The 15,000-nt window shown below is 37.0% G+C and overlaps 1 protein-coding gene across 4 annotated transcripts in view; it reads left to right on the top strand.

The window, feature by feature from the left end:
* The first annotated feature begins 3,381 nt into the window (after positions 1-3,381).
* LOC143036589 (irregular chiasm C-roughest protein-like) overlaps positions 3,382-15,000 on the top strand; it is a 487,628-nt gene continuing 476,009 nt past the window's right edge. The window contains exons 1-2 of one of the 4 annotated variants that reach the window (XM_076204146.1): positions 3,383-3,524; positions 4,205-4,464. In XM_076204146.1, the coding sequence (XP_076060261.1) occupies positions 4,456-4,464 (9 nt within the window). In that variant the 5' untranslated portion in view covers positions 3,383-3,524; positions 4,205-4,455. Of the gene's footprint in view, positions 4,465-15,000 lie in introns of all 4 variants that reach the window. The other 3 variants (XM_076204145.1, XM_076204144.1, XM_076204147.1) reach the window with 3 other exon arrangements.

The following is a 15,000-nucleotide window of genomic DNA, read 5'->3' as shown; positions in this document are numbered from 1 at the left end:
TTCCTTTCCTTTCCCCTTCTTTCTCCTTTCCTTTCCTTTCCTTTCCTTTCGTTTCCTTCCTTTCCCTTCCCTTTCTCTTTCCTTTACTTCCTTTTCATTTAATTTCCCTTCCTTTCCCTTACCTTCCCTTTCCTTCCATTTTCTTCCCTTTCCTTTCTTTTCCTTTCCGTTCCTATACTTCCCTTTCATTTCCTCCCCTTGCTTCCTCTTCCCTTCTCTTCCCTTCCCTTCCCTTTCCCTTCTTATCCTTCCATTTCCTTCCCATTTATTTCTTTCCATTTCCTTCTCTTCCATTTCCTTCCCTTTCCCTTCATATCCTTCCATTTCCTTCTATTTCCTTCCATTTCCTTCCCTTCCATTTCCTTCCCTTTTCCTTTTCCTTCCTTTCCCTTCTCTTCCCTTGTCTTACCTTCCTTTTCCTTTATCTTCCCTTATTCTTTCTACCCGCCTTTTCTTCCCTTACCTTTACTTTCAACTCTCTTCCCTATAGCTTCTCTTCCCTTCCTTCCGTACCATTCCCTTCCCTTTCCCTTAATTCTTCTTCCTTTCCTTTCTTTCCCAATTTTCCCTGCCTTCCTTACCTATAACCATTATCGACACCCATACCCTTACCATTAACAATAATATTATCTGTAATATTAACGCTATTATTAGTATTAGCATAAGCATTAGCACAAATATTAACATTAATATTAGCATTAACATTAGCATTAACATTGATATTAGCATTAACATTACCATTAATATTAGCATTAGCATTAACATTGACATTAACATTAACATAAGGTGGAAAAAAGAAGAGTCTCGGGTCTCAACATTAACATTAACATTAGCATCGACATCAACATTAACATTAACATTACCCAAACTTCCCCTTGCCTTCTTTCCCCTTTTCCATCCTTTTCCAATCTCCTCTACCATCTACTTCCTTTCTCCTTCCTTTTGTTTCTCTATCCTTCTCTCTTTCCCTTCTTCTCCTTCCTCTAGTCTCCAGTTCTATCCCCGCACAAGAGTGTCTCTGATCATATACATGCATACACTATCTATTCAGGATGTATGAGCCGTGTGTATGAATAAATGCATGGCCTGAGTTTTGAGGCACGAGAAAACATTCAATCAGACGTGGAGAAAAGAAACAGGGTGAGAAAACACACACACACACACACACACACACACACACACACACACACACACACACACACACACACACACACACACACACACACACACACACACACACACACATACACACACACGACTTGATGGAGTGGTTGGTAGAGTTCCTCGCTCCCACTACAGAGGTTCCGGGTTCAAAGCCTAGCCAGGGTTGAAATAATTTCAGTATCGCTGTGCTGCGAGTTGTTACTCCAATTCTCATGGGCGAGGAGTTGGGCGTGTGTGTGCGTGTAAGGTCGCAGCATTACCCATAGATCGGTCATATATGACCTCTCAGCTCTCTCCCGGGACGGTAATAGCTGTCGACCACGAGACCAACACGTGATCACACACACACACACACACACACACACACACACACACACACACACACACACACACACACACACACACACACACACACACACACAATCCATTTTCCTCTCTTCTGCACTCAGTTGTACGCACGTACGTTTATAATGTGTACATGTATGTGCACATACGTACAAGCCAGCGCACATGAACGGGCATACATGTGGATGCGCACATGCACATACACAGAGGCACGCACACACACACACACACACACACACACACACACACACACACACACACACACACACACACACACACACACACACACACACACACATTTTACTGGTGTAGTGGTAGCGTCCTTGACTGGGAACTCAGAGGTCCTAAGATTGGTCCCCACTCCATGTTTGTAAAGTCTCCCAACACTACATGTCATCACCTTCTTTGCATGGCTGAGTTGATGTTTGCGTGCGTATGTATGTGTGTGTGTGTGAGTGTGTGTGTGTGTGTGTGTGTGTGTGTGTGTGTGTGTGTGTGTGTGTGTGTGTGTCTGTGGGTGTGTGCGTGTGGTGTGTGCGTGCGTGTGCGTGTATGTGTACACACACACACACACACACACATATCAAGGGGTCTTCCACCTCACAAGGGAGGTAACCAAATCAAAATTCAAGTACCCACTCCCACCCATTTCACTTCCACCCACTCCACTCCCATCCACCACCCTTTCCTCCCTCCCACCTTAGTTCCTCATGGATGACGGGTCATCCCTGTATCCCGCCCACTGCCCTGGGTCAGAAGAAAGCATCAATACACAGCACATCCACAGCAAGGCCGCTTCACTTAATCGGCGACCCCCGTCTCCGTCCCCTCAGGCAGAAGAGAGGACCGGGAGAAACCGCTTCGGGCTCTATCAAGATATCTTCCATAGATAATCGCTGTTTACCACCCACCATCTACCATCTCCACCCTTCCTTGCATCACAGTATCATCTATACGCAGCCATTCTCCACTTGCTCCTGTCTCTGGTCTTCTGCCTTCCTTGCTCAACAGACATTCACCTCTTGCTCAATGCCCATATATATATATACATATATACATATAGATATATATATATACATATATATAAATACATATATATATATATATATATCTACATATATATATATATATATATATATATATACATATATATATATATCTACATATATTTATATATATTTACATATATATGTGTATATATATGTATACATATATATATACATATATATATATATATATACACATATATATGTGCGTGTGTGTAATCGTGTGTATGTAACATAATTACTCATATGAACCATAAACTTCTTGTCCGGGAGGGTAATAGCTGTCGATCACGAGCTCAGCATGTACTCCAAGACCGTGAGAAGTCACAAACATAAACACACGAACACACACACACACAAACACACACACACACACACACACACACACACACACACACACACACACACACACACACACACACATACACACGATCTGATGGTGTAGTGGTTAGCGTTGAGGTATCGCGACTATGAAGTCCATAGTTCGATCTGTTTACGAGCTTTAAACTTTCGTTCTGTAGTCGAGTAGCAGCCTATCATAGGACCAGTATGTGAACCAGAAGTGTAGTAAATCATAGACTTACATACACACTCACCGACACACACACACACACACACACACACACACACACACACACACACACACACACACACACACACACACACACACACACACACACATCCACAGACGCAAACACACAGACGCACACACAGACGTACGCACGCACAAACGTACGCACGCACGCACGCAGCAGCAGCAGCAGCAGTCCGGGACGGTGGTGGTGGGTCGGTTGGTAAGGTCGAGTAGCATAAGCTTGGTAGCGGTCGTAGGGGGAAGACGCTCTCGGTCTCTCAGCGTCCGATTCCGTCAGTTCGCTCGCTCAATCACACAAACTCTCGCGAAGCCTCTAAGATCGTGGGCCCTCGCATTTGTATTAGAGTGTTCACGCCTGGTTCCCTAGACGGCAGGTGATTATTACGAAGTAGGCAAAGAAAGCCTGTCTGTGTTGCGTTTAAAACAAATTGGATTTTTTTTTAAACACGGTTTTTTTTTTGGTTTTTGTTGTTGTTGTTTGGTGATGGGCAGTTGTGTGCTACCTGCTGCATCTTCTCTCACTGAGGGCGTGAGGAATGGGGAAGAAAAGAAGCCTTGGAAATGAGGCAGTTGTAAAATAATTGGAAAATAATTCGCTCGAAGATATATATATATTTATATTTTTTCCAAACCAAATTGGATCAATCCGTTTAGTCACAGTGTTGGAATTTGCTTTAAGCTCATGAGTGTGGCGATGATGGTGATGAAGATGATGGTGATGATGATGATAATGATGATGATGAAGGCGATTGTCTTAATGTGAAACTTGACGTGTAATGTGAATATTCATCTGTTTTGTTGCTTCCGATAATCAGTCTACCAAAGCAACAAAATACACTCAAAACTGCACCTGTAATTTTTCCAAAGTGCGCAAGAAAAAGGGAAAAAAAGAAAAGAAAAAATAATTAATATTCATCGTATTGGAAAAGAAAAAAGGAAATCTAATCGTTGATCTGAAATGATCGTTAACAGGCTGGTGAAGTAAATAAGTGTTCTATTATTGAAATATAAGTGTCAAGTGCATCAATCTCAACCCAAGTGTAAACAACTTCAGGCACCTCCAGACACCTTCTTCCAGTGGCTCGTCCACCAACCACAAAATCCCAAGCCACTTCCTAGCTCTCCGGTGCATATGCCCTGGGTGACTGAGTGTGTCTGTGTGTGTCTAAGAGGACAAGTGCCCCAGTCGTGTGTCTAGGTGCGCGCGCGTGTGTGTCTGTGTCTGTGTCTGTGTCTGGAGAGGTGGTGACCAAGAAATGGAAGCACCGATTCTGTAAGAAGACACACCAAGGAAGTTATCGTCAAATGTCAAAGGTAAGACACAACGGTTAAATTAACGACGATGTTAAGGTTAAACAGTGATGATAGTGACGTATTCTCACACTCAGGGAAGTTGACCATTTCGAGTGATGACAATGATATCGATAAATTTAACGATAACAATAGTGATTATGATAACGATAACAACAACCGTGACAAGGATAGTGACAAATCTCTGTAATCAATGTACATACGTGGGCAAAGTCCGTGTGTACAAAATGAACAGTAGTACACATGTTTTGTACATTCGCGATCTTGCAAACGCGTCAGTGTTGTCACGTATATATGTACACCTGCAACGCCCTGTCAGTTTGTTAATTTGCGGTTCGATATTCAGTCTAATTGGAGGGAGTGGGGGAGTGGGAGAGTTGGCCTGTGTGTTCGAATTGGTTACCTAAACGAATCGTAAGAGATTAAACGAGCTGGTTATTGGTGACGGATTAAAATGCATTTTCCTGTTGGCCTATTTCAAAGAGATAGATAAATTGGTAATATGTCCGTTCATAAAGTTTTCTATGAAACACAATGTCTTCCTTATCCATCTGCAGCAACTGCACTGCTGTCCAGGTGGTGACAATGGGTGTTGACAATCTACGGTATTTTTACACCAACTTCCAAAGCCCAATAAACTACTCCACCCCTCCACTACTCCACCTCTCCACCCCTCCTCCACTCCTCCCGTGCGCCCTTCAACCTCTCCACTCTGTTCTTTGTCCTTTCGTGCACCAGCCTCCATCTTTTATCTCACCGCTCTCCAACATAGCCCCTCCCCTGGCTTCCAATCTCCCCAACAAAAATTGCACCAACATATACATGTGTACATATACATTAGTATTCATAAACGTAGACATGAATTTCGTCATATACATATACATAAGTGAATAGACATTCCTAGTCTAGTATCTTCTTGAATGGGTTTCTTTGTTTTCGTGTGTGAGTTTGTGAAAGTTTTTACATATATTTATCCTAGGTAGGCCTTTGTTTTGCCCACTTCCTCTTCCATTTATCCTCTGCTTTTGTTTTTCTTTTCTTTTCATTTCGATTCCTGTTGTTTTCTATTACCTCCTATATTCTGCTCCAGTCCATTCTCCTCTCTTTATTTACATTTTGTTATTCTCTTTTCCTTTCCCCTTTAACTCTCTCTTTCTTTGCGCATCTTTCCGTATTTTTCCCCCCCAAAACTTTCAGTCGTTGTTGTCTTTGCAACAGCCATTCCTTCTCTTTCTCTTCTGCATCTTCTGTCTCCCTCTCTTTTCTTCATGATTTGTATATTTCCATAAACTGTGTCATAATTTTTTTTTCTTTCGTTTTTTTCGTTCTCCTTTGTTGGTTCGACTTCACAGTACTCCAATGACCTGCTCTTCGTTTCTTTTCTTTTTCCAAAATTGCCCATGGAGTCTCTTTCTTTCTCACAAACGCTCTCACCATTTCTTATTTTATTTTGTTCTTCGTTTTCTTTGTGATGATCATACTCCAAGGTACTTCAGTGACATATCATCACTCCATTTCTTCTACCAGAACTCCCGTAGGGGTACCTTGGAGTTATCTCTTCGTTGGAGCTTGGAGTCTATAGTACTCCAAGAACCCTACCTTTGCGTTAATCCTTCAACACAGAACGCTTCTAGACGTCTTTTTGGATTTTCTTTTTTCCTCGGTCCTTCTTATAGAGAGAGAGAGAAAGAGAGAGAGAGAATGAGAGATAGATAAAGAGTGTGCGTGTGTGTGTGTGTGTGTGTGTGTGTGTGTGTGTGTGTGTGTGTGAGAGAGAGAGAGAGAGAGAGAGAGAGAGAGAGAGAGAGCGAGAGACAGAAAGTACAAGAAAAAAGTCCACGGCTAAGAAACACCCACACCCGAAAATGTCCCCAAAGAAATCCGTTTTCCCCCCCGTAACCCGAGTCGGCGGATATCAGTTGATTTTCTAATATCCGAGTTGCGGGCGCAAGACCACCGGTTCGGATCTAATATCCGAGATGTAAGGGAGTAGAACCCGATTCGAAAGACCAGGCAATAGCTGTCCTATCAATTCTCCGAAAATAGAGAAAGAAACTTTACGTCTGGTGAAGGGTGTGTCTACGCCAGTTCTAGTTGAGAGAGGGCTTAGGTTTCTAGGTTGTTATAATGTGTGTGTCTAGGATAGACCAGTTCTAGTTTAAAGGGTTTAGGTCTCTAGGTTTGTAAGATGTGTCTAGGTTACTCCAGTGCTTGTTATGAGATATTAGGTTTATATATTCTAGTTCTAATTTAGAGCTTAGGTTTCTATGTTGTTACGATGTGTGTCTAGATTAGGCCAATTCTAATTTAGAGCTTAGATTTCTAGGTTGCTAAGATGTGTGTTTAGGTTAGCCCAGTTCTCATATAGAGCTTAGGTTCCTAGGTTGTTAAGAAGTGTGCTTAGGTTAGATTGATTCTATTTTAGAGCTTAGGTTTTGGGTTGCTAAGATGTGTCTTTAGGCAAGTTCTAGGTGACAGAAAACTTAGATTTCTAGGTTGCTGTGATATGTGTTTAAGTTAACCCAGTTCTAGCTTAGAGAGCTTAGGCTTCTAGGTTGCAAAAATGTGTCTGTCTAAGTTAGGCCAGTTCTAGTTTAGACCTTAGGTTGCAAAGATGTTTGTGTCTAGGATAGGTCATTTCCAGTCTAGATAGCGTAGTTTATAGGCTGCTAAGCTATATGTGTCTAAATTACGTGAGTTCTATTTTAGAGCTTAGTTTTCTAGGTTGCTAAGCTATATGTGTGTCTAGGTTATTCCAGTTCTAGTTGAGAGGGAGCTTAGATTTCTAGGATGCTATGATGTGCGTGTCTAGGATAGACTAGTTCTAGTTTAAAGAGCTTAGGTCTCTAGATTTGTAAAATGTGTGTCTAGATTTCTCTATTTCTTGTTATGAAAGCCTAGGTTTCTAGATTGCTAAGATGTCTGTGGCTAGGTCAGTCTAGTTCTAGTTTAGAGAACTTACCTATGAGGGATGCTGAGGGGGAGTGTATCAAAATAGATATAATTCTAGTGTTGAGAGTATCTAGTCACAGTTGAGTAAGTATTAGTCAAACTTAGATGAAATATAACTTACTACGAAATAAATCTAGATGGGAATATTATTATAAACGAAAATGGATGAACTCCTGTATCTAGATGTTTCTAGCAGTGAATAAGTCTCCACAAAGCGGCTTTGTGTCTAGTTTATTTATTTGTATATATTTATTTATTTATTTATTTATTTATTTATTCATCTATTTTTTGTAGGACAGTCTGGATGTAACTTTTTTCTGTATGACAGTCTAGGTACAAGCAATTACCCTAATGGTTAGTGAGTTTGGATACTTAGGCCTGGAATAAACTTAGCTATGATTTTTCTCATTTGTTAGATAAAACTAGATATGAAAACTAAACTACAGATCGGTTAGATTTAAGAAAGATTTTCTCTTGTGTGAATTTGAGAAATCAGAGAAAAGGTTGATGAGATCAGATGTGAGTGACAGGGTTGCGTAAAGTACATGTACTTGTAGTTGGTAGTTGTACTTAAGTACATATTCTCATGTACATGTACTTTAAAAATTCAATTGCACTTGTACTTGTAGTTAAGATCTCAAGTACTTAAAAAATTCTAAGTACATTCAAGTACAAACAAGTCCATTGTTTTTAATAAAGTTATATACTGTATATAGATTATAGCAAACTTTGTGATGATACTATTGGGTAAATACATTTACTGTTATTTCTAGTCATAAAAATACCTGGTATATCAATGATATAGAAAGAAAAATAGTTTTAATCCCTTGACACTTAGCTATACATTCTGCATCAGATTTAGCTTTATTACTGATATAAGAGATATATGGATAATCTTTTGCATTTGGATCAAAGGAAATATTACTTATTCAAGTCAGTCATAAAGTATATGTTCTTGTTTTGTAATTCTGTGATAAAAGCATTGGTGTGCTAAAATAAAGGTAAAATGTCAATTTCCACTTCTATTTTGAACTTCGCTTTTTAACAGTGTACTCATTAATGCTTATATACGAACACTGCTAAATTTCGTTTTTTATGAATCGGTGACAGGAATTTTTCTTTATCACATAAAGTACTTGTACTTAATTACAGTGGCTTGGAGTTGGACTTAAGTACGTAGTAAAATTGCTGTACTTGTACTTAAAAAATATTTAAGTAATTGTACTTGGACTTAAGTACAGTCGCTGTACTGGGATTTACGTATATGGTAAAATCACTGTACTTGTACTTGAAAAGTATCAAGTACTTGTACATGGACTTAAGTACAGTCACCTGTACTTGGACTAAAGTACATAGTAAAATTACTGTACTTGTACTTGAAAATATCTAAGTACATGTACCTGGACTTAAGTACAGTGACTTGTACTTGGACTTAAGTACATAGTAAAATAACTGTACTTGTACTTGAAAAATATTTAAGTAATTGTACTTGGACTTAAGTACAGTCGCTTGTACTTGGACTTAAGTACATAGTAAAATTACTGTACTTGTACTTGAAAAATATCATAGTACTTGTACTTGGGCTTAAGTACAGTCGCTTGTACTTGGGCTTAAGTACATATTAAAATTACCGTGCTTGTACTTGAAAAATACCTAAGTACTTGTGCTTGGACTTAAGTACAGCCGCCTGTACTTGGACAGTACATAATATAATTACTGTACTTGTACATGAAAAATAGCTACGTACTTTATTTGGACTTAAGTACAGTTACTTGTACTTGGAATTAAGTACATAGTAAAATTGCTGTACTTGTACTTGAAAAATATCTAAGTACTTGTACTTGGACTTAAGTACAGTCACTTGTACTTGGACTGTATATAGTAAAATTACTGTAGGTACTTGTACTTAAAAATATCTAAGTACTTGTTATTGGACCTAGGTACAGTCACTTGTACTTGGACTTAGTACATAGTAAAATTACTGTACAGGTACTTGTACTTGAAAAATATCTAAGTTCTTGTACTTGAACTTAAGTACAGTCACTTGTACTTGGACTTAAGTACATAGTAAAATTACTGTAATGGTAATTGTACTTGAAAAATATCTAAGTACTTATACTTGGACTTAAGTACAGTCACTTGTACTTGGACTTAAGTACATAGCAAAGTTACTGTACTCGTACTTGTACTTGAAAAATATCTAAGTTCTTGTACTTGGAGTTAAGTACAGTCGCCTGTACTTACACCCAACCCTGGTTGTGGTTTTCTAATTGCTTTCTTCTCCAAAAGCATTTCTAGATTTGCAAACTTATCATAGATCTAGATGATCTTGATCTTTTTCTTATCTCCCCTTAATCCTTTTGCTGAGGCAAGGGCTCCCTTTAACTAAATAAAATCACGCGACGATAGATAGATTAGTGAAGATAGGTTAGAGATAAGAAATAAGGTTTGAGAAAAGATTCTTTGTGTTTCTATAGAGTAAACGTCTCTCAGCTTGATTGTATTTCTTAGCAAGAGCTAGAATAAACACTTAGGCTACACAATGTCTAGATATGAATAGTCACTCTAGTTCTAGATGCCCTTCAATGAGACTCTACCTCCGTGGCTAATCAACTTCGCTTCTGGCTAGAAGTTGATGAGGGTTTCTTCCTAGAGACAAGTGTGTCTACACTAGGAATCAGTGCTTAGTCTAGTTAGGACCTAAGCTCTTTCTAGACTATTTCTATTTTCGCGGAACTCGTCAGGCAGATATCCAAATCTAATCCATAATGCATCTAGAAATATATAGATATAGATATAGATATAGATACAGATATATATATATTTATATATAGATATATATATATATATATATATATATATATATATATATATATATATATGTATATATATATATATATGGAAGTCAGATGGAAATGAAGAAAGCCGAAGAGATTGAAACACCAGACTTCAGCCTTGAAATCTCATTGCCATCTCGCCTCTATATTCTGTCAATATTTATATGCAATATATCTTTGTTATAGTGTTGTCAGAGAAATTGATGTTTGGTAATATAGTACAAGAGTGCTAGAGTATATAGAGGTGTTAGGGAATTTGTGTATTATTTTTAGTCGTGGGGCAGGTTCGAGTAGTGACAAGGGTACTCAGATAAGATTTGTTTTTTTTGTTATCGTGATGTTCATGTTTCCGTCTTCTTGCAAGACTCTGTGATGTGTTTGTTTTCTCTCCTTTTCTCTTCATCTCCCTTTTCCTATCTCTATTCCTATCTCTACTTGTATACCTTATCTCTGCATTTGTTGGTGCCTCTCCCTTTCTCTCTCTCTCACTCTCCCTCTCTCTTTCTCTGTCTGTCTGTCTGTCTGCCTCTCTTCTCTCTCTCTCTCTCTCTCTCTCTCTCTCTCTCTCTCTCTCTCTCTCTCTCTCTCTCTCTCTCTCTCTCTCTCTCTCCCTCTTTCTCTCTCTCTCTCTTTCTCTCTTTTGACTTTTAATAGAGCTTAGATAAAAGGAAACCAAATGAGTATAGGATGAGCTGAGGTTGGGTACATGGCTTGGCTACCTTCCTTATAAGGGAGAAGTAGCCTTTTGGTATTCAAACTGGCATTCTCTCTCCACCTCCTTCTCTATCTCTCTATATCTCTTTCTGTCTCTATCTCCATTTCCATCTAAATCTACATTGATATCTGTGTCTCTATCTGTACATCTATCTTTACCTTTATCTCTTATATCACTTTGTCTCTACCTCCATCTCTATATTTATCTCTATATCTCTATCTCTGCCTCTATCTCTGTCTCTATCTGTACCTCTATCTCTACCTCTATCTCTTATATCACCTTGTCTCTATCTCCACCTCTATATTTATCACTATCTCTATCTCTATCTCTATCTCTATCTCTATCTCTACCTCTATCTCTTATATCAGTTTGTCTCTATCTCCACATCTATATTCATCTCTATCTCTATCTCTATCTCTATCTCCATCTCTTCCTCTATCTCCTATATATCTACCTCTGTCTACCTTCTTACTTCGTAATCATAAGCTTATTTATTGACCACACGCTCTTTGTCACTTATGAAAACTCATTTAATGTTCTTCGGTGGAAGTAACAGCCTTTGGTCGTGCACCCACTGTGTACTCATGTCACTTAACTCCTCCTTGACCTTTCCTCACGCCGCCAAGGTTGCTCTCGGAGTCCTCCTCCAGGCATTTTTCTACTTTTCGTCCAGATCGCCCTCTCTTCTACTTTAGTCCAGTTTCTCTGTAACTAGGATTACGTCTGTTCATGAAGGGTCTTGAGGTTAAAGTTGTTGTCTGTCTGTATGTCTGTCTGTCTGTCTCTCTTTCTCTCTCTCTCTCTCTCTCTCTCTCTCTCTCTCTCTCTCTCTCTCTCTCTCTTTCTCTCTCTCTCTTTCTCTCAATATTTCTCTTTCTTCTTTTCTCGGTCTCCCTTTCTCCATATATATGTATATATATGTATATATATATATATATATATATATATATATATATATATATATATATATATATATTCCTCTCCTCTGCTCTCTTTTTCTCTCTCCCATCTTTTCCTCTCTCCTTTCTTCCCCTCTCCTTTCCTCTCGCCTCCTCTTCTCTCCTCTCTTTTTCATACTGCTTATCATTGTATGAAATAATTCACAAAACATCTTTGTGAAACTTTGTTATTAATACTCCCGCTTTCCTCGTTCCCATTATTCTTGGATATATTAAATTTTTTAGTCCTCTTTTCTTGATCAATAACGTCCCCTTTTCTCTCCTCTCTTTTCTCTTCTCTCTTCTCCTCTCCTCTCCTGTTCTTTCCTCTCTTGTCCTCTCTTTTCTCTTCTCTCTTCTCTCCTCTTCTGTCCTCTTCTCTCCTCTCCTCTTCTGTCCTCTTCTCTCCTCTCCTCTCCTGTCTTCTCTCCTCTCCTCTCATCCCCACTCCTCTCCTCTTTTCTCTTTTTTCCTCTCCTCTCCTCTTTTCTCCTCTCCTCTCCCCTCCTCTCTCTCCGATTATCTTTTCTCCTTTGCTCTCATCTTCTTTTCATCTCTCTCTTTTCCTCTCCTTTCCTCTCCTGTCCTCTCCTCAACCCTCTCTCATATTTTCTCTTTCGCTCTCCTCTTTTCGTCTTTTCTCTTCCCTCCTCTTCTTCTCTCTTTTATAGTCTTTCGTCATCTCCTTTCTTCCCCTCTCTTCTCTTTATATAAAATCTATTACGACATATCTCAGGGAATATTCACTTATCATTTATTAGAAATTGTACTTCCGTTTCATAAATTCCATTCCATTTACTTTTTTCTTTAATGAAGAACATGTTATATGACTGCTAAGATAAAGGCTTTGTTTCTTGGAGAAACCTTTTTATTAGCCTAACTACGATTTCTCTTTTCATTGATATATTACTTCGTGGGCCTTTGTTGTTTCTGTCCGCGTTTCCTTGGTGTCCTTAGTAGCTGGTCTTTGGTGTCCTTTATACTGGAGTCCTTAGTGGCTTTATTTTGTGGTACTTTTTTTTTTTTCCTTAGTAGTTTTTTACTTCCTTGGTAGCTGTTTCATGACGTCCTTCATAGATATTTTGTGGTGACCTTTATAACTAATTCATGGTGCCTTTTTTGGCGTTCTTTGTAGTTTATATTTAGTAACTTTAGTAGCTGCTTCTCGTCATTGTTAGTTTTTCTTTGACGTCCTTGGTATTTGTTTCTCAGGTGTTCTTAGTTGTTGTGTATTGATGTCCCTAGTAACTGTTTCTTTGGAAACCTTAGTAGTTGTTTCTTGATGTCCTTGGTAGTTGTTAGGTTCCTTATTAACTGTTTCTTTGGCGTCCTTGATAGTTGTTTCTAAGGTTCCTTAGTAAAGGTTTCTATGATGTCCTTGGTAGTTGCTTTATAATTTCCTTTTTTTTTTGTGGACCTTAGTAGTTGTTTCTTTGGTGTTCTTAGTACTCGTAGTTGTTTCTTTGTCTTCTTAGTGGCTGTTTCTTGGTGTCCTTAGTAATTGTTTTTGTTGCTTCAGATTTGTCCTTCTCTCGTTACTTCCTAGCCTTTGTAGTGCCCTTTATTGTAGAACCTCCTCTCTTCTGCACACAGGAAGACTTGACTGGTTTTCTTTTGTGATCTTGAATGAATGTATAGTCTTTAATGATTGTGATTTTTTTATGGTTTTTCAAACCAGTTGTATTACTCGGTGTTTTTAATTTGTTATTTATTTATTTATTTATCTTATTTTATTTTCATTTGCTGGCTTTACGTTGAGATTTTGTCATTGTTTATATCCATTATGTTCTTGTATAAGTCATGTTTTTTTTTTGTATTTCTGATGAATATTCTAAGTATATCTAAGTTACTGTGTCACGTATTTCTTTTATCTATAGATTTATTTTTTATCTTGATTTGTTATTATTGCTATTATTTTTTATATATTTTTTTAATTTACTTATTTTTTTAATATTGTTATTATCTCTTAATTTTGTTTTTAGATTTTATCGTAATTTGTTATCAGTTTTATTATTTTCTACATTTTGATTTTGACTTTTATTTTGATATCCTATCATTATTATTATTATTATTTACATTTTTGTGAACTTTTTATTATTGCTTTTATGTTTTACATTTTGTCTTTTAATCTATTTCAATATGTTACTGTTTTTTTTATTCTTGCTATAATTTTTTACATTTAGTATTCAAATTTTATTTTATTTTTTATCATTGCTATTACTTTTTATATTTTGTTTTTATATTTTATCTAAATTTATTATTGCTATTATTTTTTACGTTTTTTTTTATTGTACTTAAATCTTATTTTACTTTTTATTATTGCTATTATTTTTTAATTTTTATTTTCATATTTGATTTGATTTATTATTGTTATTGTTTTTACATTTTAAAATTTTACATTTAATATTTAAATTTTATTTCAATTTGTTGTTATTACTATTATTTTTTACATTTCTTTTTCATAGTCATTCATAGACAACTAAAGAAAATATAGGATTTTTTTTTTTACTTTTATGGTATTCTCTGTAGATAGTAGTTCAGTTTTGTAGAGACTTTAAAGTTTGTTTTATTTTCTCCTATTTCATGTTCTTGTATTCTGTTTCTTTTATTTTAATAAATTTTGTTTTCCTGAATATGTTCTAATTTCTCTTCATCAAATCATATGTAGTATTTTATCTAATAATTTTTTATTAAGGATATTTACATAGTTTACATGTATATTCAATAAATGTTATATCTTATAATTTATATTATATTTTATATTATCATTATCATACTATATATTATGGAACCTTGCTAGTCGAACAGGTTAGGGTGTCGTAATGGTGGTTCGAACCCTGCCACCAGCGAAGTTGAACCAATGGCATGCTTCATTAAATTCCATACAACAAAATCCTCTGTAAGGGGCACCGTCCTAGCCTTCTGATAGGGGGCAGTTTGTGGCATTAAACAATACCATCATATTGTATATTTTATGTTATATTTTTCTATTTATCTTTTATTTTTTTATTTATATAAATAATTAATGTTTTGATTTATATTCATTAAAATAATATCATGTTCGTCGTTATTGTGAATACTAGCAAAGATAATTTCT

This window comes from Oratosquilla oratoria, chromosome 20, assembly GCF_046742065.1.
Source record: "Oratosquilla oratoria isolate Oo_2021 chromosome 20, ASM4674206v1, whole genome shotgun sequence".
Taxonomy (NCBI): Eukaryota; Metazoa; Arthropoda; class Malacostraca; order Stomatopoda; family Squillidae; genus Oratosquilla; species Oratosquilla oratoria.
The sequence above is the reverse complement of the archived record's forward strand: the minus strand, read 5'-3'. Positions and strand labels throughout refer to the sequence as shown.